Below are 20,960 nucleotides of genomic sequence, written 5' to 3' on the forward strand. Positions count from 1 at the left end.
AAAGATTAAGAAACTGAGGATTTCTTCTGACTTCTTCAGTCTAAAATTGGCCAAACATGCAATCAAGATGCATCAATAACTACTAGTGATTGGAATGTAAAAGTAGTTGGAAGCAAAAAAAAAATAAAAAACAAACAGGATTAGTAGTTAGGAAAAGAATATAACCAAAACAAACCATATCTCTTGAAAAGGAAATATTTAGGAAAGGAAAAAGGCAATAGGGAAATTATATCCATGAAAAAGCAAAAATTATCTTATGAAACACGTTTCACTGTTTATCAAGGGGGGCAAGGATAATGAATCTTGGCCGTGGGTCTGTGCTATTCACCTAAGAGTTGTCAATCACTCTCATTTTGAGAAACAAAATGTAGGAATTGTCAAGACATCTTTTAGGTGCAAAACAAGTGTTTGTCAAAGGAACAACTAAAACAAATACTCAAATAAAATGAATATCAAAAAGGTGCCTGATCATTTTAAGAACACATATCACACATAATCTACAATTCATATGCTTTATTACTGCCATATATGACATACAAATGATAAACTGAGAGTTCCCACTGTGCTCTTTAAGTAGAATACAGGCTGGAGATCAATGGTTTTATTTCTGTCCACATTTCTTACGTAGTGAAATATTTGTCATTGAGCAGCCCCATAAATACGACTATCTAATACAAAAACTGCTGACATCCTTACAGACAATTTTAGTAGTGGAAGCCAGGACTAAACACACTGGACTACATTAGAGTTTGTCCCTGGAGGACAGAATTGAGCTTCATTGGCAAGGGCACTGTAAGAGTTCCATTTGACTCCTCATTAAACCTCTCAGAGGGATTCCAGCTACTTCTCTGTGGCTGCTACTGCTGCTTCTTTTGTAGATAATATAGATGTGAACCACATACCATAGTGATATATTTTCATGTATTTAGGAAAACATAGGCTTTTCCTAACAAAAATTAAATCTTCTGTATGCTTAAAAACAGTTCCACTTTCTTGATTGTTCACTATCTTAATAGATTCTCCAGAAAGGAGAGAGCTTTATATCAATATATACAAATGAATTTTAAATTCCTTGCCTCAAAGTATCTGTTTTGTCTATGTTCTTTCAAAGAAAACAGCATTAAGGGGAAAATAGATGGCAATACAATGATTTCAGCTTTCTTTACCTAAAAGTATCACTGTTACAATGTAATCAGATTAATGATGTTTAAGCTATTGGTGAAGTACAAATTAATATGAGAAACACTGGTCTGTCCATTTGCTGTACAGAGGAAACTCATGGTTGCTGTGATGTTAAACACTGTGACACTGCTGTGCCAAATGTGAGAATGGTTACCCATGGTAGACAGTGTTCGGTGGACCTCCCTGATTAAATTAAGCTTGGAAGTAAGAGTGGCAACCACTTCTGAAATAGCTTGCCTCCTGAAACTCTATGAACATGGAGAAAAGATGAAAGTTATACAAGTCTTTCATTCATAGAGTTGCTATGATGGCACCTAACAGCAACAACAAAAACAGTGCATTATTATTATTTATACTAATGCTAATATATGATATTAATATACTACTAATGTATAATACGAATACTAATGTGTTATTCAGAGTTCTGGTGGCCCAGTGACAAGAAGCTGTGCTGCAATCCTGAAGGAATATAGTTCAAGGTCCCCAGCTGCTATGCTGGTAAAGGATGGACAATCTCCTCCCATGCAATTAACTGCTTCTGAAAACCTATCAGCAGCTCAGCTATGGGTCAGTTCCAACTATACAGTACACAACAACAACAAAAACAATGTATTATTCAGCAACCTTGCTTGCTGAAAATGAGGAGGACTTGACTCACTAGTTGCAGAATATCAAAGAATATACCCTTCAATATGGATTGCATTTAAATGTCAAGATTCTTGCCATTGGAACAATAGGCAACATCATGATGGGTGAAGAAAAGATTCAACTTGTCAACAACTTCATTTCACTTGGATCCACAGTTAACATCCTTGGTACCAGTAGTCAAGAAATCAGGAGATGCATTGCAATGGGAAAGTCTGCAGTTGGGGACCTATCCAAATTATTGAGGAGTAGTGATGTCAGTTTGAGGACTAAGGTGTATCTTATTCAGACCATGGTCTTTTCATTCACTTGCTATACATATGAGAGTTGGGCAATGACTAAGAATGGCAGAAGAATTGACACCTTTGAGCTGTGGTGTTAGAGAAGAACACTGAGCAATGACTGCCAAAAGAACAAACAAATAAGTCTTGGAAAGGGTGCAGCCTCAGTGACTGTTCTTTGTAGGCAAGGATGATAAAGCTTCACCTCATATACTTCAAGCACATGGCTATGAGGGGCTATTTCTTGTAGAGGGACATGATGCTCAGAAAGGTGAAGGGTTGGCAAAGGAGAGGAAAACCCCTGACTAGGTGGATTGACACGGTGAATGCCACAATGAGCTCTAGTGTGTCGAGAATTGTGGGGATGGCACATGACAGAACAAGGTTCAGACCTTGTTTCCATAGGGTCACTATGGGTCATGCTTGACTAGACAGCATTTAACAAGAACTACAATGTATTATTGTGATAAGTATATATTTATAGGGAGGATTTGCAGTAACAGCTGCACTGCCAACCCAAAAGTTTGCTCTTCAAATACACCAGCAGCTCTGAGGAGGAAATATGGGCATCTCCTTCTGTGAGATTTATTGCTTCTAAAAACTCACTGGAGGCTCAGTTCTTAGCGGGTTCTGATTCAACTGTACATAACAGCAACAACAATATGTATTGCCTTTGGCCATCTTTATTAACTTAACATCTTGAAAACAGCCTCATAAGGTCCATCATAGCTTGTTAGTGTGTCACTGAAAAACTAGTTGATAATTCAAAGAAACACACAGCACACTCTGGGTTGAAAGTCTCATCTTCTGATTCACATACAAGATTCACAATGCCTCTAAAGTCACTTCTATAAATGTTCACAAGACTCTATTCTCTTAAACACAGATACAAATCATTTTATCCAGAAGCAGTAATATAAAATAATATTCTGTAGAAAGGAAAATTTATGTAATTCTGAAATAAAGTCCTCAGACTTTAGGTGGCATCAAGACTGGTGGAAGATCTATCAACAATCTGCATTATGCAGATGGCACAATCCTGCTTGATGAAACTGAGAAAGACCTGAAGCACTTGCTGGAGAGGGTCAAGGACTGCAGCCTTCAATATAGACTGAAGCTCAACATCAAGTAAGCAAAAATTCTCACCACTGGGTTGATTGGTAGCATCATGATAGATGGTGAAGAGATTGAGATTGTTGACAACTTCAGTTTTCTCGGCTCCACAATCAACACCCTTGATACCAGAAGCCAGGACATTAAAAGATGTATTGCATTGATATGGGAAAGTCTGCTGTCAGAGACCTCTCCAAAGTACTGAAGAGCAATAATGTGCCTGATGCAGGCCATGGTCTTTGCAATTACTTGCAATGAAAAAAAGCTGGACAATGACTAGAGATGATAGAAGGAGAGTTGGTGCTTTTGAGCTTTGGGACTAGAGAAGAGTGTTGAATACACCATGGACTGCTAGAAGAACAAACAAGTTTGTCCTGGAGAGGGGGAAGCCAGGCTGCTCCTTGGAGGCACGTATTCTGTAGCTTCGTCGGACATACATGTCCACATGTTGCAAGACAGGATCGGTCCTTGGAGAGGGACATCTTGCTTGGGAGGATGGAGAGACAGTGCAGGAGAAGAAGACCTTCAATGAGATGGAATGATTCAGTCACTGGGGTAATGGGAATAGGTATGTGGGAGATAATATGATTGGTAAGGGTTAGAGCAGAGTTTAGGGCTGTTGTACATAAGGTTGCTAGGAGTCACAGGTGACTTGATGGCACAACAACAACAACAACAACAATCACACTATTTTTCACACTATTATTAATTGAAAATTGTTGTTAGGTGCCATCAAGTCAAGTATGACTCATAATGACCTTATGAACAAAATACCTAAACCCTGTTCTATCCTGTGCCATCCTCATATTTCCTGACACACAGAGCCCATTGCAGCAGTCACAGTGCCAATCCACTTGGCCAGGGGTCTTCATTTCCTTTATTAACCCTCCACCTTTCCCACCATCATGTCTTTTTCCTAGGAATAGCCCCTTCCTGCAACATGCCCAAAGTATCTGAAGCAAAGCCTCATCCCACTGCAGCCTCTCCAAGACATATCTATTTGTTCTCTTGGCTGTCCATGGGATGTTCAGTTCTCTAACATCACAGCTCAAAGATGTCAACTCTGTCTCTGTCATCTTTATTCATTGTCTAGTTCTCAGATGCATAGCAAGTGATCAGAAAAACTATGGTCTGAATCAGATGCACCTTAGTCCTTATACTGACATCATTACTCCTAAATAATTTGAGAAGTTCCTAACTGCAGATTTTCCCAGTGAAATGCATCTCCTTATTTCCTGACTGCTGGTCCAGCTAATTATTAATGGTTTACTGAATTTTATAGTCTGTAGGAAGCTGCTCTGATAACCCAAGACAGTGCATCTTTGGTGATTTGAATCAACCAGTGGCTCTGCAGGAAAAAGATGGGCAATCTCCTCCCGTGTAATTTACAGTTTCTGAAAATCCATTGGAAAGTCAGCTATGAGCTGGTTCTAACTTAACATTAATGAGGTTCGTTTAGTTTTTTAACACTCTTAAATAGTCTTGGCAGAGGTACATGCAGGAAGAGCTAAAGAAATTGTGAGGTGAATGACAAAGAATGACATTGAAAGAGACCATAGTAAAATATAATTACATAAGTCATACATCATTGTGGAAGCTCTATGCATTCACAGGATAGATATATGATTAGTAGAACTGTTTTCTAATGCCCTTCATACATCAAGTAAGGTTATATCTATATATCTACTCACACATTGACACATAAATACATACATAAGTGTTTCCATAATATTCATAATTCACAGAGTAGATACATACATACCAATATCTTCATATATCTCCATAGTTCAAGGCAGAAACCTAAATGCACATTTTAATAGCGACATCTACTTAACAGAGAAAATTTTGCCATTCTGTGGACATGAATTTCCCAGTAAATGAAACATATTTTTTCGTTTTAGACATTATCACATTGTAGAGCTACTTTTAAAGAGCACGGGTGGTGGTGTGCTTAAAGAGGTTGAATGCTAACCAAAAAATGGTGGCTCAAACGCACTAGTCACTGTGTGGGAGAAAGAGATGGAAGCTAGTTTCCTAAAGATTACAGCTTTGGAAGCCCTGTGGGGCTATGGTGCCATTCTACTCTGTCCTGGAGGATCACTGTGAGTGACAATTTACTTCATGGAAGTAGCTTTGTATTTGATTTAGAGGCACTTATCACTATTGGTAATATGTGGAAATATCATACTGTTTTCAGAAACCTCAAAAGAAAAGAAAAATATCAAACCGAAGCCCTTGCTAATGCAGTCCCAAGAATAAAAAGTTCAGATATATAGGAAGCCTGACCTAAAGGAAATAAGAAACAAATAACCTCTTTCCTTAAAATAGACCAAGTCTACAAAGGAGCGGGCACTAAAGCAAACATATGAAGGAAGGAATCAAACAACAAAAGAAGCTTCTAAAAGAAGATGCTGAAGATAGTATTTTCATGGAAAATTAGACCATTATTATCTATTCATATGGGCATTTAATATTCACATAGCTAAACTGACCAAACTTATTTTAATATACCTGATTCCCTTTCAATCCATGTTTACTCAGGGAAACACCATGTATTGTAATATAGACCCTCTCTGATGTAGTCCTTACAGAAGCAGGTCACCAAGCCTTTCTCTCATGAAGTCACTGGGTGAATTTGAACCCAAAAATATTCATCAAGTATAAATAATTTGTGCCATTCAAGGACCTAATATACACATCTACTCAATAAGTATTGTTGTTGATGTTATGTCATCTATGACCCAAAGCAGCCCTGTGTACAACAGCCCTAAACCCTGCTCTATCCTGTGCCAATCTTATTGTCTCTGGCACACCTATACTCCTTACCCCAGTCACTGAATCAATCCATCTCATCAAGGGTCTTCATTTTCTGCGATGTCCCTCTACCCTCTCTAGCATGAAGTCTCTCTACAAGGACTGGCCACGTAACATGTCCAGAGTATGTCAGATAAAGCTTCAGAATCTTTACCTCCAAGGGGCAGGCTGGTCTCACCCTCTCTAGGATGAACTTGTTTATTCTCCTAACAGTTCATGGTACATTCAATACTCTTCTCCATCACAACAGTACACAGGCATCAATTCACCTTCTGTCATCCCTAGTCATTGTCCAGCTTTCTGATGCATAGCAAGTAATGGCAATGACTTAGTCTCGAGACTGACATCATTGCTCTTCAGTATGTTGGAGAGGTCTCTGACAGCAGACTTTCCCAGTGCAATTCATCTTTTAATTACCTGGCTGCTGGTACCAACACTCCAATCAGACGATGGATGTTCACTGCTTATCCAGCAAAAAGCATAAGTCTAGCCTTGGGTTTCTTCTTTCCTCAGTGTTCCCTAATCATGGGAGTGGAACAAAGTAGTATCACCTCTTAGGTAGGGGCTGAGTTCTACATTCATAATCATGCTGACCTTGCCTGTCTTCCTGGCATCAAAGTTCTTTCACTGATAAATAGGGAGACTTCTTACTGATCAGGCAAAAAGACTTACACGGCAATTAGGACTGATTTCTGTTTGATAACTGTACCTCCTAGTTTATTTCATACTTATATTCCAGCCAAGAAGGTGAATAAGAAACTGGGGACAAATACTCAGAATTAATAGGTTGAGATTTTTTTAAAATCACAAGTTAATTCTTAGTGGACAGTTCAGAATTACCTCTATGGTATTTATTGACAAGTCTGTTCTATTGACACCCCCAACCTTCTCTATTCAACTTCAGATTTTTAGTAGATTTTGTTATCAAAAGGCAAACTTTGAAATTTACCAGAATTCCTACTTTCAAATGAGAGATATTACACACACACTCACACACACACACACACACACACACACATAAATACACACATAAGCATGTGTTATTTTCTCCATGATGAATGTGATATAGAGAGATTGAGAATGTTTAAATGGAAAGGAAAGAATGAAAGAGAGGAGCAGTGCCCTGTCCATCACACACATGCAACAGCGAGACACACACATACACACATCAGTGAGACACTCATACACTCACCTTACATTCTACCACTACAGTAACAATCACCCAACAAGGCAGTTTGTCCTTTATACCAGTAAGTGAGAGCAAATACAGAAAGACTGAGAGAAAATTGATATCTGCCTTGATTGTTCATGAGGAGTTAGGGAAACCCCACAAAACTCCAGAGACCCAGACAGTGTGGGAAGGGGTGGGGCGGAGCCTGGAGTGGGGTCTGCCCAGTCATCGGAGGCAGCAGGCAGACCATGGTGGGAGGGTTGACAGGTTGCTATCACTTTATGAGGCTGCAGCCCAGAGTGAATCTGTTTTCAGCAGATCGAAGATCGAGACCAACTCAAGATCTCCATCTCTCTCTCACCGCGAGGACCCTGCGCCTCCCGTGACAGGCTCTGTGGGAGCGGCTGCAGAGCCTCGCCCACTTCAATTCCCACCCTCTCTATCCTCTCAGTCCTTGAAGAAAAGCAGTGCCTGGCACATTCCTGGAGGACCTCGGACACAGAAGAGGAAAGGGAGCAGGCGCAGGGGCACTAGAAAGGCATTATGCGCCCCCCAGGAGCAGCGTCGGCGCCCACCCTCTGAGGCTGCAGCCTCAGTTCGCCATTGTGAGCCACCGCCGGGGGAGCCAGACCACGCTGCCCTTCCCGGGGGTCCCTGTCCGCGCGGCGATGTGGCACCTGCCCACGAGGACGCGCGGTGGCTGCCGCCTGCTGCCTCTGCTTTGGCTCTTTGTGCTGCTCGAGGTAGGGAACCCACCGCGCCCTGGTGGTCCGATCAGGGGCTATGCTCCTGCGCCCTGTCTCTGAAGCCGGGGTGCAGCATCCCTGGTGGGATGGCCGGCCGGACCGCGGGGAGCTCTGGCCACGCAGCCCGGGTGCACGCTTTGTTTTCCTGGACACGAAATGTTCCTGGCAGTCTTGAGGGATAGGGGAGGAAGGACAAGGGAAGTTTGCTCCTTTCAGCTTTCAGCCTTTGTGCTCATTTTATGTCGCTGTTATGCACACCAAAGGTGGGCTTTTAGAGAGTGTGCTTGCTTAAACAAAATGAGGTCACTTACCCCTATAGTCTGTACTGCTCCCCAAAACTGCTTTTAACCTTTCTGCCCTCCCTCACCTGAGAGTGTGCCGCTGCTTTGTCTTAATTTACCTTCTGCTACAATTATACACTGGGGGTCAGCTCCTTGGTGGCAAATGTGCTGCCAGGGGAGGATCCTGGATACGATTTTCTTTGATTAAAGAGTGTCAGGTTGAGTCTAAAGAGGATCGCTCTCCCGAAGTCCTTCTATCCACCCTGATGGTTGTCTTTTAAAACTCTCTAGGCTTTCTTCACTTATTTACTGAAAATGCTGCTATTAAAAGTAAATGGTAGGAAAAAATATCTGTACAATTAACATTTTCATATCTTCTTTAGAATATTCTATCTCAAGGTTTTACTTTGAAGACGTGGAAAAAGCTACTTTAAAAAATATCTTAGTTTGGCAATTATATTGTACACCTTTGAACTAGGTATGTTCTTGGAAAGTGGCGTGAAATTAGGAGGTGGTAATAGTTTCCCGTTCGTGTCTTCAGTGCGTGCACTTTAGTTCTGTCATTAGCCCTTTTTTTCAGTAAACCACGCTGAAGAATGTCGACAGGTGACCCGGAGCTATTCTTTCAGCACCACTGTGATACCTACTCTAGAAACAGATGAAACAGTAATGATGCGAATGTTTTATTATTAAAGAGCTCTCTCTTGCTATGTGAATCATTACTTATGAGTTCCTTATAAGGAATAAAGTAAAATAGGACGAATGAATTCAGAATATCATTACTTGAAAATGTTACCTATTTTCATTTACTTTAATGTAAAATAGGATAGTTACAGGAAGGGACACCAATAAAATGCATTAACTAGGAAATAGATAATAAAACAAGCTTAGTCATCTATCTTCACTCTAGGAGACTGTATTCTAATCACAACACAAATGGATTAGATTCTGTAAATTTTGTTACTAGTTTTTTCTAAATACTTGGTAAACTTTTCACAACTATTGTACCCATGCGACTTTTATCATACAAAGTGAGATATTTAGTTGCTAGACATTTACTGCATGTCAGCTAAGACTTACATTATGACTTGCATCTTTGGCACAACTTCAGATTTTCACTTAAATTTTTTTGTCATGACTGAAAACTCAAGAAATGAGAATATGTTCAATTTTATAATGGGATGAAATGAAATTGAGAAAATGTGGCAAATTTTTATGAAAATCTTAATAGAATAAGAAAATGTTGTTAGTTCTGAGACAGTAGTACTCTCACTGTTACAGACTAGTAGTCCTGAACATAAGGAATAAATGCAACTACAGTAATGTGGTCATTTTGTTAACATATTGAACAAGTTTATCATTAAGGGACTACTGCTTCTGGAAACTCTATGACCTTCGATACATGTCCATAGTTATAGAGGGGCTTCAAGCCTTTTGTTCAGAGGGTTGCTATGAGTCGTGCTCAACTCGAAAGCAATCAACGACATCATCATTACAATGGGGTAAATAATTTTGAAAAATGGGCAAATGTTCTTTCTTTTATGAAATGATATATTCTATGTAACCAAAATAGAAAGTAAGAGAGCTCTAGTGGCTTAGTGGTAAGGAATTCTGTTGGCAAAGTAAGGGTATGTGGTTCAAATCTGCAAGCTGGTCTATGGGAAAAAAGATGGGCCGTCTCCTCCTATGCTATTTACTGTCTCTGAAAACCCATTGGAGGGTTAGCTACAGGTTAGAGTTATAGGTCAGCTATGGGTTGAAGTTAGAGAACCTTAAGTGTAAGGATTGATTTATAGTTTTACCTTTTACATAAGTCCAAAATAAGCAGCCTGATTAAATGGACAGAAAAGTCTGAAAGTATGAATCTGTGAATGTGAATATTAGTCTCTTCACCGGAGGAATCTCAATGTGCCACCCCATGGATACCATTTGGCCATTGTTCTTTACCTATGTACTTAGTGTTTATCGTGTACCACTGAGTCAGAATTGACTCATAGTTGACTTTCCAGCAGGTTTTCAGAAGAAGTTCATTGTATAGGAGGAAATTGTCCATCTTTCTTCCTTGGAACAGATAGAGGATTTGAACAGTGTGTCTTTGGCTAGGCAGTACAACTCCTTACCGCAAAACCATCAGACCTCCCTACTTAGTGGTAGGCATACACAATCATGCAAATAATCAAACTGTTAATAAGAAAATTTCATTTTATCAAAAATTACAGCATATATAAAATATAAAAATAGAACTCTCTTGTCCAAGTGTATTGGAAGTTAAACAATCTCAAATTCACCCACTCACATGTGAACATATACAGAGCATTTATCTGGCAAACCTCTATGTTGTGCATCTTCACATAATTCCTAGTGAAATCAAATGACTTACCTCCCATATTCTATCTTTACTGACTCTCTTCCCGAAATTGCTCACTATAATAGGTCCCTCAATGTCAGAACCTCATCAACTAAGAAGCAAAGCGTAGAATGTGACATCATAGAAATGTAGATTCTGGCTTTTCTGAAATGGTGCCTGTTAGTACTCAACTGGAATATTTCCCTTAACTCATTGAGTTTTGTATGCATTCTCCTGTCTTTCTTAACCTCCTATATTTCCTTCCTTTTCTGCTCCTACATGACGATAATCAAAGAGCATTAAGTTTGAAAGATAGCTTCCCATTTCATTTTCTGTTTAGCTATATATATGGAACATGTCAGTGTTACAGTGCTGGTCATACTATACCTATTTAGGAGAAATAGCTACTTTTTGATGCCTGCCTATCTTTCTCCATTTCACCGCACTTTTCTCATTCATTCTCTCTCTCTCCCCCCCCCCCCGTGTGTGTGTGTGTGTGTGTGTGTGTGTGTGAGAGAGAGAGAGAGAAGTACATAATGAAGCAGCTTAGCCTGCCCTGCTGAGGTTTAACACACATTATATATTATACAGTGCTAGCAGATAAATTGTAATCCTTTCATCTTTCTAATGCTGTCTAGGTCATCTTTCTCACAATGAAGTTACTTGTCATTACCTCCTCTGTCAACAGATTTATTTGATAAATGCTACTGCCAACCTTTCAGAGAAACTCCTTATATTTAACATATTCAGTCCATTGGAGGAGGCTCAGTGGATTTGATTTCTCAGGTGACAGAGTGATAATACTTTTTTGCACACATGCTTTCTTTTGTTCTTTGGACAGAAATGTCCCATTGTCTCTCTGCTTTATTTTAGCCTTATCCACATTGCAAGAAATTGAAAGCAATTTAATAAAAACCATGTACTTTATTTTAATGTACTCTTTCTGGCATACAAATATCCAATTTAAGTGTACTTGACATTATAAGCATATTGACCATAGAGTCTCATAGTTCAAGCTTGAGTCAATTGTAGGTCTTGGATACAATTGATGAGCTTATATAAACTACTAGCATTGGAGCAATGCCTCTGTATTTTCAGAAACATAAGCCTACCACAGTAATGGACTTTACTAAAAATCATTTATATATTTAACTAATTACACGAGATTTGTGGTAAATATTTTAGAAATAAAGGAATGTCTGTTATAATTTTATTTTCCCACTGCACCAAGCATGTGATGTTAGGAATATAGTAGAATTTTAACTGCTGGTGCTTTTTAGGTGCCAGTATGTCAACTTCAACAGAGCAAAACTTCCTGATCCTGTGTTATCCTCACAATCTCTACTCTGTTTAAGAGTAGAGAGTAACATTGTTGTTAAGCTCACGTTAAGCATCAAGTGAATGCATCTCCTTGAGGTTCTTCCTCTTTTTGACCAACATCTCAACCCAAAAGCAGATGACTTCAATCCACCAATTTCTACAAGGAAGAAAAACGGACACTCTCCTCTCATGCTATTTATAGCCTCTGAAAATGTCCTGGAGGGTCAGCTTTGAGATTCCAATTAAACTCAATGAGTTTGATTGTGGATGTGGTGTTTGGCTGACACCCCCACTCCTTGATGTTGTTAGTAGGTACCACTAGATAAACTACAACTCATAGAAACTCTATGAATAACAGAACAACCTCGCCCTATCCTGCGCAGTTCTCATGCTCTTTGATATACTCAAGCCCATTGTTACCATTACTGTGTCATTTTATCTTGTCATCTTCCTTTCTTCTCTGACCCTTTCTTTCCCCCAGCATCATATTTTTTTCAAGGATTGGCCTTTCTTGACAACATGCTCTAAGTACGTGAAATGAAGTTTCACCATCATTGCCTCTGAGGTACATCCTTGTGCATTCCCTCCAAGACACAATCGTTCTTTTGGAAATCCATGGGCTATTTAGTACTCTTCTCCAACATCACAATTCAAAGGTACCAAGTCTTCTTCTGTCATTATTATTCATTGTCCAACTTTCAGGCAGTAATAAGACAGACCATGGCTCAGATCAAGCACATCTCAGTCTTTATACTTGCATCTTTTAGAGAACTCTTTGATAGCAAATTTTTCCCAGTGTAGTATGTCTTTACTTTTTTGACTTCTGGTGTTATGAGTGTTCACTGTGGATCAAAGTAAAATGAAATCATTAACAACCTCAATCTTTTTTTCCATCTGATGTTGTCTCTTAGTCCAGTGATGAGGATTTTGGGGTTTTTTTTTAATGTTAAATCTGTAATGAAGGCTGAGTTTTTTATCTTCTGTAGAAAATATTCCAACTCCTCTTTACTTTCAGCAAACAAGGTTGTTTCATCTACATAATGCAAATTGTTGATGAGTCTTTAATCCTGATGTCACATTCTTCTTCATATTGTCAAGTTTCTCAAATGATTTGTTCACATACAGATCAAACATGTAAGGAGAAAGGATAGACTCTAGAAACAGAATTTTTTCTGATTTTAAGCCATACAATGTTTCCTTGTTCTGTTCAGACAAAAGTTTCTTGATATATATATAAATTTTGTTTTTTAAAAAGATTTATTGGCACAAATCATTGATATACATTATGTTTTATACAACCATTCATATACATTATATTTTATATAATTACTATTGATTTATGCCTATTATCAACATGTCTCTTCAAGTCTTCATTGAATTTTTCCTAATCCTTCATCCACTATCCACCCACTAACCTCTGCAATCCTAGTAATTTTCCAGTTCCCCTTCCTCTTCCCTCTTTCTCCTTTTCTTTCCCCCTTTTTGAATATTTGCACCTATCTTACTCAGTTACACTCCTATTTTTACAGTAGTGGTCTTATGCAGTATTTGTCCTTATGTGACTGAGTTATTTTACTCAAAATAATGCTCTCTACACTTTCTCATGTTAAATGGTGTTTTATGAAATTGCTGTTTCTTAGTGTTGCATAGTATTCTAGTGTGTAAGTTTACCATAATTTCTAAAGTCATTAATTTGTCAGTGGATATTTGTTCTTGCTATTGTTAATAACACTACTATGAATGTAGATGTACGTATCTCCTTTCATTTTTTTAGTTCTCATTTTTTGGGGGTCTATGACTGGGGTAATCGGGGTGGGTGTGTCGGAGACAGTGCGATTGGCACAGGACAGAGCAGAGTTAGGGATGTTGTACATAGGGTCGCTATGAGTTGTAAGCGACTCGATGGCACAACAACAACATTTCTAACAGTGGAATAGCTGGATCATAAGGGATTTTTGTGTTCAGGTTTTTTCGGGAAACTCCAAACTGCCTCCCTTAGTGGTTGTACAATTTTACAATCCCATTTTACAATTTAAGTCTCTACATCTTCTTCAACAATAATTGCTTGCTGTGTTGTTATAATTTGCTGCTGCTCTGGGGTAAGATGGTACCTCATTGTTGTTTAGTTTTGATTGATAGGGTTGTTGAACATTTCTTCATATGTTTGTTAGCCATCCACATGCCTCCTTTGTGAAGTCTTTTCATGTCTTTTGCCCATTTTGTAATTTGGTTAATCTGTCTTTTTCTTGTGATGGTCCTACAATATTCTGTAAACTTTAGCTATGCTACCCTTGTCTGTAATTTTGTTGCCAAATATCATTCCCAGTTAGTGTGCTTTCTTTTCACTCTTTTGGAGAAAGTTTTGATGTATATAGGTATTTGAGTATAAGAAAGTTCCGTTTGCCTATTTTATTTGTACAATTTTGGCTATGTTTGCTCTATGCTTGTCTATTTTGTCTATGTTTGTCTGTTTATGCCATAGGCTAGGACTTCTAAATTTGTTCCTGTTTTCCCTCCTAGAATCTTTATGGTTCTGGATTTTAACCTTAGGTCTCTTGTCTACTTTGAGTTAGGTTTTGTGTATAATGTGAAATGTAGCTCTTGTTTCAGTTTTCCACAGGTAGAATGTCCAGCACCATTTTGCCAGCACCATTTTTTAGGTTTTGCAGGAACTCAGTTAAGTATTTTTGGATCCCCATTCTTCTTAACGCTAGCCATAATTCATTCTAATCCACACAGTCAAAATCCTTGCATAATCAGTAAAACACACAAAACCCCATCTTTACATGAAAGCATTATATTTTTTATCAATAACCAGTGTCTCCTGTGTACATGACAAAGTATGTGAAGCAAAATCTGAATATTCTTGCGTCTAAAGACTACTATGGCTTCACTCTTCCAAGACAGATGTGTTTGTTATTTGGACAATCCATAGAATATTCAGTACTCTTCACCAACATTATATTCAGAGGCATCAATTCTTGTTTGGTTTTACTTATTCAGTGTCCAATTTTCATGTGAATATGAGGCAATAGAAAATATTATTGTTTGAGTAAAGCATATTTTAGTCATTAAAGTAACATCTTTGTTATTTAGAATCTTCCAGAAGTCCTTTGCTGCAGGATCTTAACAAATAGGACAGAAATATTTTGCATTATGTAAGTAGTTTAAGACAAAGAATTGAAAATTATTACAATAATGACTTGTGAACACTTTTAAGAGAAGCATGATAAAAATCACAATGGTAATACTATCATAATTCTAAAAATAGTAAGATTTTATCAGTGATTTATATTGAAAAATTATTACATTAATAAATCAAACTGCTACCATGTTATTTCCCCCAAAAGTAACATGCTAATTTATTTTTTAGCTACTATTGTTATAATGAAGGTTGTTTAATGACAATATTGACAAGTATTAATTAAATTTATTAAATAGTAGGGGAAATAACTTTTCTTATCTCTAAATGCCTTGATGGCAGGGTCAGCAGTGAATTGACCTGTTAAACCAAAGGTCATACCACTCTGGTGGTTTGAATCTGCCAGGAGTTCCATTGGAGGAAGATGGGTAGTCTCCTCCTGTGTGATTTACTCTTCTGAAATCCAATGTATGATCAGCTGTGATTTGATTTTGACTTGATGGCAGTGAGCGAGTACCTTTAAATGTCACCCACACTTTGAGCCAATGCTTTTATATAAAGTTGGTATTCTTGCTTCCTCCTCCACATCATCCTTTTCCTTTGACCATTATCAACCAAGACTGACAAGAATGTCTGCATTTGTAGTGGCATAACTCCTTCTATTTTTGGGAGAGTGCTTTGCCCTTAAGAGATGTTATCCTGGTCTTCTTCATGGTGGTGCTTCATCTAGATCCAAAGGCCAATGACTTAAAAAACTCTTCTTTGATAGCCCTGGAGATCTATCGATACTACCCTTCTTTGCTTAAATACATAGATGGGAGCCTTCTTTGTACAACATGCTATTGATTTTAGAAGCCAAAAGAAAGTTAATGTAGTACTAGTAGAGTGAGTAATAGGTGCATGGGTTGAAATGAGAATGAAGCATGACACAGGACTGTTGCCTTCTTTCCTGGTGCTGTTATTTCCAGCTGCCTCCATATTGTTTTCTTCAGCAATCCAGAGGAGTACATGAAATAATCTTCTGATGTCTCTCTCATGTTGTCTTTGATCACTAGTTACTCCCAATATTCTCCACTTCCCAAGCTTATCTTAGACTTCTCCTTGCTTGTTGAAAGTGAAGAAAACTTGAAGCACTTGCTACAGAAGATCAAATAAAACAGTCTTCAAGATGGATTGCATCTTAATATCAAGAAAATAAAAATTCTTACCACTGGATCAATAGGCAATATCATGATAGAGAGAAAAGATTGAAGCTGTCAATAATTTCATCTTACTTGGATTCACAAACAACACCCTTGGTACCAGCAGTCAGGAATACAGGAGACGTCTTTTACTGGAAAAGTCTGCATTCAGGGATCTTTCCAAATTATTGAAGAGCAATGTTGTCAGTTTGAGGACTACAGTGCATCTGATTCAGGCCATGGTCTTTTTTTTTTTTTTTGGTAGGCCATGGTCTTTTCAGTCACTTGCTATACATCAGAGAGCTGAACAATGAATAAGAATGACAGAAGAATTGATACGTTGGAGCTGTGGTGTTGGAGAAGAATACTGACTATCCCATGGACTGCCAAAAGAACAAATATGTCCTGGAGAAAACACAGCCAGAATGCTCACTGGAAGCAAAAATAGTAAAACTTCATTTCACATACTTTGAACATGTTGCTAGGAGATATTATCTCTTGGAGAGGGACATCATGCTTGTAGAGGTAGAGGGTCGGTGAAAGAGAAGACCCTCAATTAGATGGATTCACACAGTGACTGTTGCAATGCTAGCATGTCAGGAAGTGTGAGGATGGCACAAGATAGAACAGGGTTCAGATCTGCTTTTCATAGGGTCCCTAAGGAACATTCTCGATTCAAAGGCTCATACATATATTTTTACCTCTGGCCCTGTCATAAAATAATCCTCGGCTCATTCATCCAGAATCAGGATTCCAGTGAAAGAATTCTTTCCTTAGGCATTTTAGTTACTTAACATCTTGTGCCCTTTTCTTCTGAATATTTTAAAATCACCAAACAAAGAACGTTTGAAACAAGGTTGTAGAGGTTTCTTGATGAAAGGTTTTCTCTTTCCTTTTTTGTCAGGAAACTGAGATGAAAGAGAAAAAAAATGACATATTTGAAACTATATATCAGAAGTAGAGAAGCAGAACTAAAAAGGGAACTTTGAGCTTAAGCGTAGTGTTGAATATTATAAACCTCTATAGTAAATTCTGTAAGAAAATGAATATAAACAGAATTAGAAAATGTAACAAAATCTGATGAAAACAAATATATTATCATCCTTGTATTTTTATGCAAATAAATGTGAACCCCTACTGAATATTCTGCATGTTTTTAGTTTCTCACACTCTTTTTTTTCCAATTGAGATTTTAATGAAAGTTTATAAAGAACTTAGGTTTACAATTGTTTATCATTGCACATTTTCCTCCCTGTTTCCCCCTAGTTCATGTTTTTCTTTGAGGGGAAAAGTTCTTTCATTGTTATACAGATCCCCACCCCCATCCCAGACCACTTTACGATGCAGCTTTTATTCTGGACTCTTGTCATGCCAATAATACCTAATCATACAATACCTTTTATACAGTTCTCTCCTTCGTCTGTTTCAATGCCGTGTAGATTATTTATCCCTTCTTTTCTTAGTTTCCCCTCAGCCTCCATGTCAGTCCTGTTTTATAACAGTGGCATTATGCATATTTGTCTTTTTGTGACTGAGATATTTCACTCAGCATAATGTCCTCCAGGGTCACCCATTTTTTGTATAATATTTCATGAGTTCCTTGTTTTCCAATGCAGCACAGTATTCCACTGTGTGACTATACCACAGTTTCTCTATCCATTTGTTTGTTGATGGGCACTTGGATTCTTTCCAACTCTTTGCTATTGTGAACAACCTGCAATAAACATGTGTGTGCATATACCTGCTTGGGTGGCATTTATGGTTTCGTTAAGGTATATTCTTAGGAGTGGAATCACTGGGTCAAATGGTATCTATATTTCCAACTTTTTGAGAAAGCGCCATACTGCCTTCCACAGTGATTGTACCATTTTACACTCCCACCAACAATGAATAAGGGTTCCAGTTTTTCCAAAACCTCGCCAGCATTTGTTGTTTGCTGTTCTGTTATGTTTTCCTGCTCTTACTGGGGTGAGATGATATCTAGTAGTTGTGTTTCCTCACACTTTCTAAGCAAGAATGCTGTGTAGTTCATTTTTAACAAAATGGTTTCTGTTGTTAAACTAAAGCCAAGTGAACTTATTTTTAAAACTTGAGATTTTTATACTTTTACTAGCAAATATGAAAGATGTAATTTCTCTTTAATGTAGGTAGGTGTTAGAAATCAGAATTATACCTGTTAATAACAATGTATATGTGATTTAAACGATTGCTGTTTCTCTTTTGATAAACTATCTCATTTAACTATTTTTATGTGTACTGAGTCTTTTGCTATTTTTTCGCTTCCTTCTCATAACCCTATGAAATAAATCATGTTAAAATGAGAAAGTATTATCATGACTCAGTTCATTGCTTATACTCTTCTTTTTTTTTAAATTTAGGTTGTTTATTTTTCATTTCAATGAACATCTACAGAGATTTTGGGATTCCATTCATTCATTGTTGCACCCTCTTCTTTATAACCTTTCTGTTGTCCAAAACCAATTAACAGGATTTTTTTTTTTTTGCATTGACCCTCTTTACCCTTAAGTCCAAAGATCCAGAGCAAGATTCAGTTTTGATCTCACCTCTCGGAGCTTGTGGTGGGCACGTGCGAGCCATTTGGCAGAGAATTACAGAGTCATTGTGCCCTTGCTGTCTTTCATTCTGTCTAAAGTCTAGTTCCTAATTCATGTTTCTACCTTACTTTCATTTGACTCCACCATTCTCTTGCTCTGATTCTGGGTTTTACCACTAATTAAGTTCTGCTTGTCATGTAGTTTCTTTTAAAGAGCATGTTAATTTTTTTTTTCTTCCCAACCAATCTTTCCCAAAGCCTAAACATCTTGGTGTTGTCATTGTGTACCATTGAGTGAGAACAGACCCATAGCTGGCCCACCAGTAGATTTTCAGAGGCAGTAAATTTCATAGGAGGAGATTGCCCATACTCCTACAGAGCAGCTGGTGGAATTGAACTATGTGCCATTGGGATGGCAGTTCAATTTTTAAAATACCAATCTATTTTGCTTTTTTTTTTAATTTCAGAATAATGACTTCCTGCATTGTCTATTCAGTTAGTCAAGCTTTAATTTTTCATCTATTATGTGTCAGAAACCATGAGAAAGGATAAAAATGAACTCTTCAAACATGACATAATGGTAAAAATAGATTTATAAACATATGAAGTCACTAAGATGAGTTCAGATTGTTTTAAGTAGAAGAAAATATAGGCTACTAGAGCAGAGACACTTATTTTATTTGGTGGTTTAGAAAAGTATTCTTAAGGAAACAATAATGCTTGAGGTGGGTTGTAAAGCAGAAATACAAGTGAGGTTGAAAAGTATAACTTTATAAGTAGAGAAACCTACATGAGAAAAATTCCAACATAATGGAAAAGCTTGACTATATTTAGGAAAAGACAAATGATTTGACATTATTGTAGCAATTAGACAATAAGATGATAGAGGCCAGATGAGAGGAAGATTCCCTTTTATTGTGCCAGGAAGTAGGGACTTTAATCTCCAAGGAAAGTGACATTATTGAAGGATTTAAGCAAGGCAGTAATGGGGTCAGATTTGAATTTTAGATAGAGCTCTTCAGCTGTAAAAAATGCTATATCAAAGAACAGAGCTGAAAGCAGTTAAACTGTTGGGAGGTTATTAAAAATGTTGAATTGGAGATGACAAGCGTTGACTCTATTTTGATTATAAAAGGAATTAAAGAAAAAAAAGCACTATTGAAAGAGAACTAATTTCCCAAGACTGATTGGATGTAGGTCACCGGGGAGAGAGAGTCTGGGGTGATTTCCAGATAGTTAACATCGTTGCTTGGGAAAAGAGTAATTTAAGGTAGCTCATGTGCGAGTGAGTAGTTTACATTCTCCTCTAAACCAACTGATTGCTTCAGCCTGTATACTACCAGCAGACTGCTTTCTGTGAACTTCCCCCTCTCTTGTCTTCTGACTTCTAGTGAGTTTGGCCAATGTTAGGTGAAAGCTAGATGGTGAGAGAATTCATAGCATTGCTTATCCTATTTTCCAGCGTATCTTGCCACATCAGTAGCTACATTCCCTCTACTGTCAGCAGGGTCCATCTGACATCAGCAATTACAATTCTGGTGCCACAGCCTCTTCTATCCCAGCTTGAACTTCTAGCAGTTCCCTGTTAACGTATTGTTCTAGCTACTTTAGATTATTTTTGGCAATATTTTTCTTCCATGTTCTATTTATGATATTGTTTGATAATTTTCACAAAAAGGAGCACATTTTTAAGGGTTGGCAAAAAATATGAATCTCTTCCAATTAGTTGACAAGGCATCTGTCCTCCAAATTTCCTGGCATAGAGTGGTGAACTTTTCCAGGGTTGCAGCTGTTAATCAAAACATGTCAGTGGCTATCCCATCAACTACTGATGTCTTCTTTTTTGCCAATGCCTTCAGTGCAGCTTGAATATCTTCCATTGGCTACTGTTCATATGGTGGCTGTTGTTATGTGACATCAAGTCAAAGCCAACTCAGAGCTAGCTCTCCAGCATTCAGAGGCAGTAAATCACACAGAAGGAGACTGTCCATCCTTCCGCCTCAGAGAAACTGCTGGACTCAGACCGTGACTTTGTGTTCACATGGTACTTCTGAAATTTTTCAGTGTCAACTAATTCTTTCCAGTACAATGATTCTGTGTACTCCTTCCATCTTTCTTTGATGCTTGTTGAATCATTCAAGATCGTGCCCATAGCATCTCTAAGTATTACGACTTGAGGCTTG

At 38.0% G+C, this 20,960-nt stretch overlaps 1 protein-coding gene across 1 annotated transcript in view; it reads left to right on the forward strand.

Moving 5' to 3' along the window:
• Positions 1–7,404: 7,404 nt before the first annotated feature.
• Positions 7,405–20,960, forward strand: part of PTPRO (protein tyrosine phosphatase, receptor type, O) — a 375,184-nt gene continuing 361,628 nt past the window's right edge. Inside the window, exon 1 of the mRNA XM_006888435.1 lies at positions 7,405–7,949. Within this exon, the coding sequence (XP_006888497.1) occupies positions 7,875–7,949 (75 nt within the window). The 5' untranslated portion in view covers positions 7,405–7,874. The remainder of the gene's footprint in view (positions 7,950–20,960) is intronic.

This window comes from Elephantulus edwardii, unplaced genomic scaffold (genome assembly GCF_000299155.1).
Source record: "Elephantulus edwardii isolate Elephantulus edwardi_28Jun2011 unplaced genomic scaffold, EleEdw1.0 scaffold00067, whole genome shotgun sequence".
NCBI classification, from domain to species: domain Eukaryota; kingdom Metazoa; phylum Chordata; class Mammalia; order Macroscelidea; family Macroscelididae; genus Elephantulus; species Elephantulus edwardii.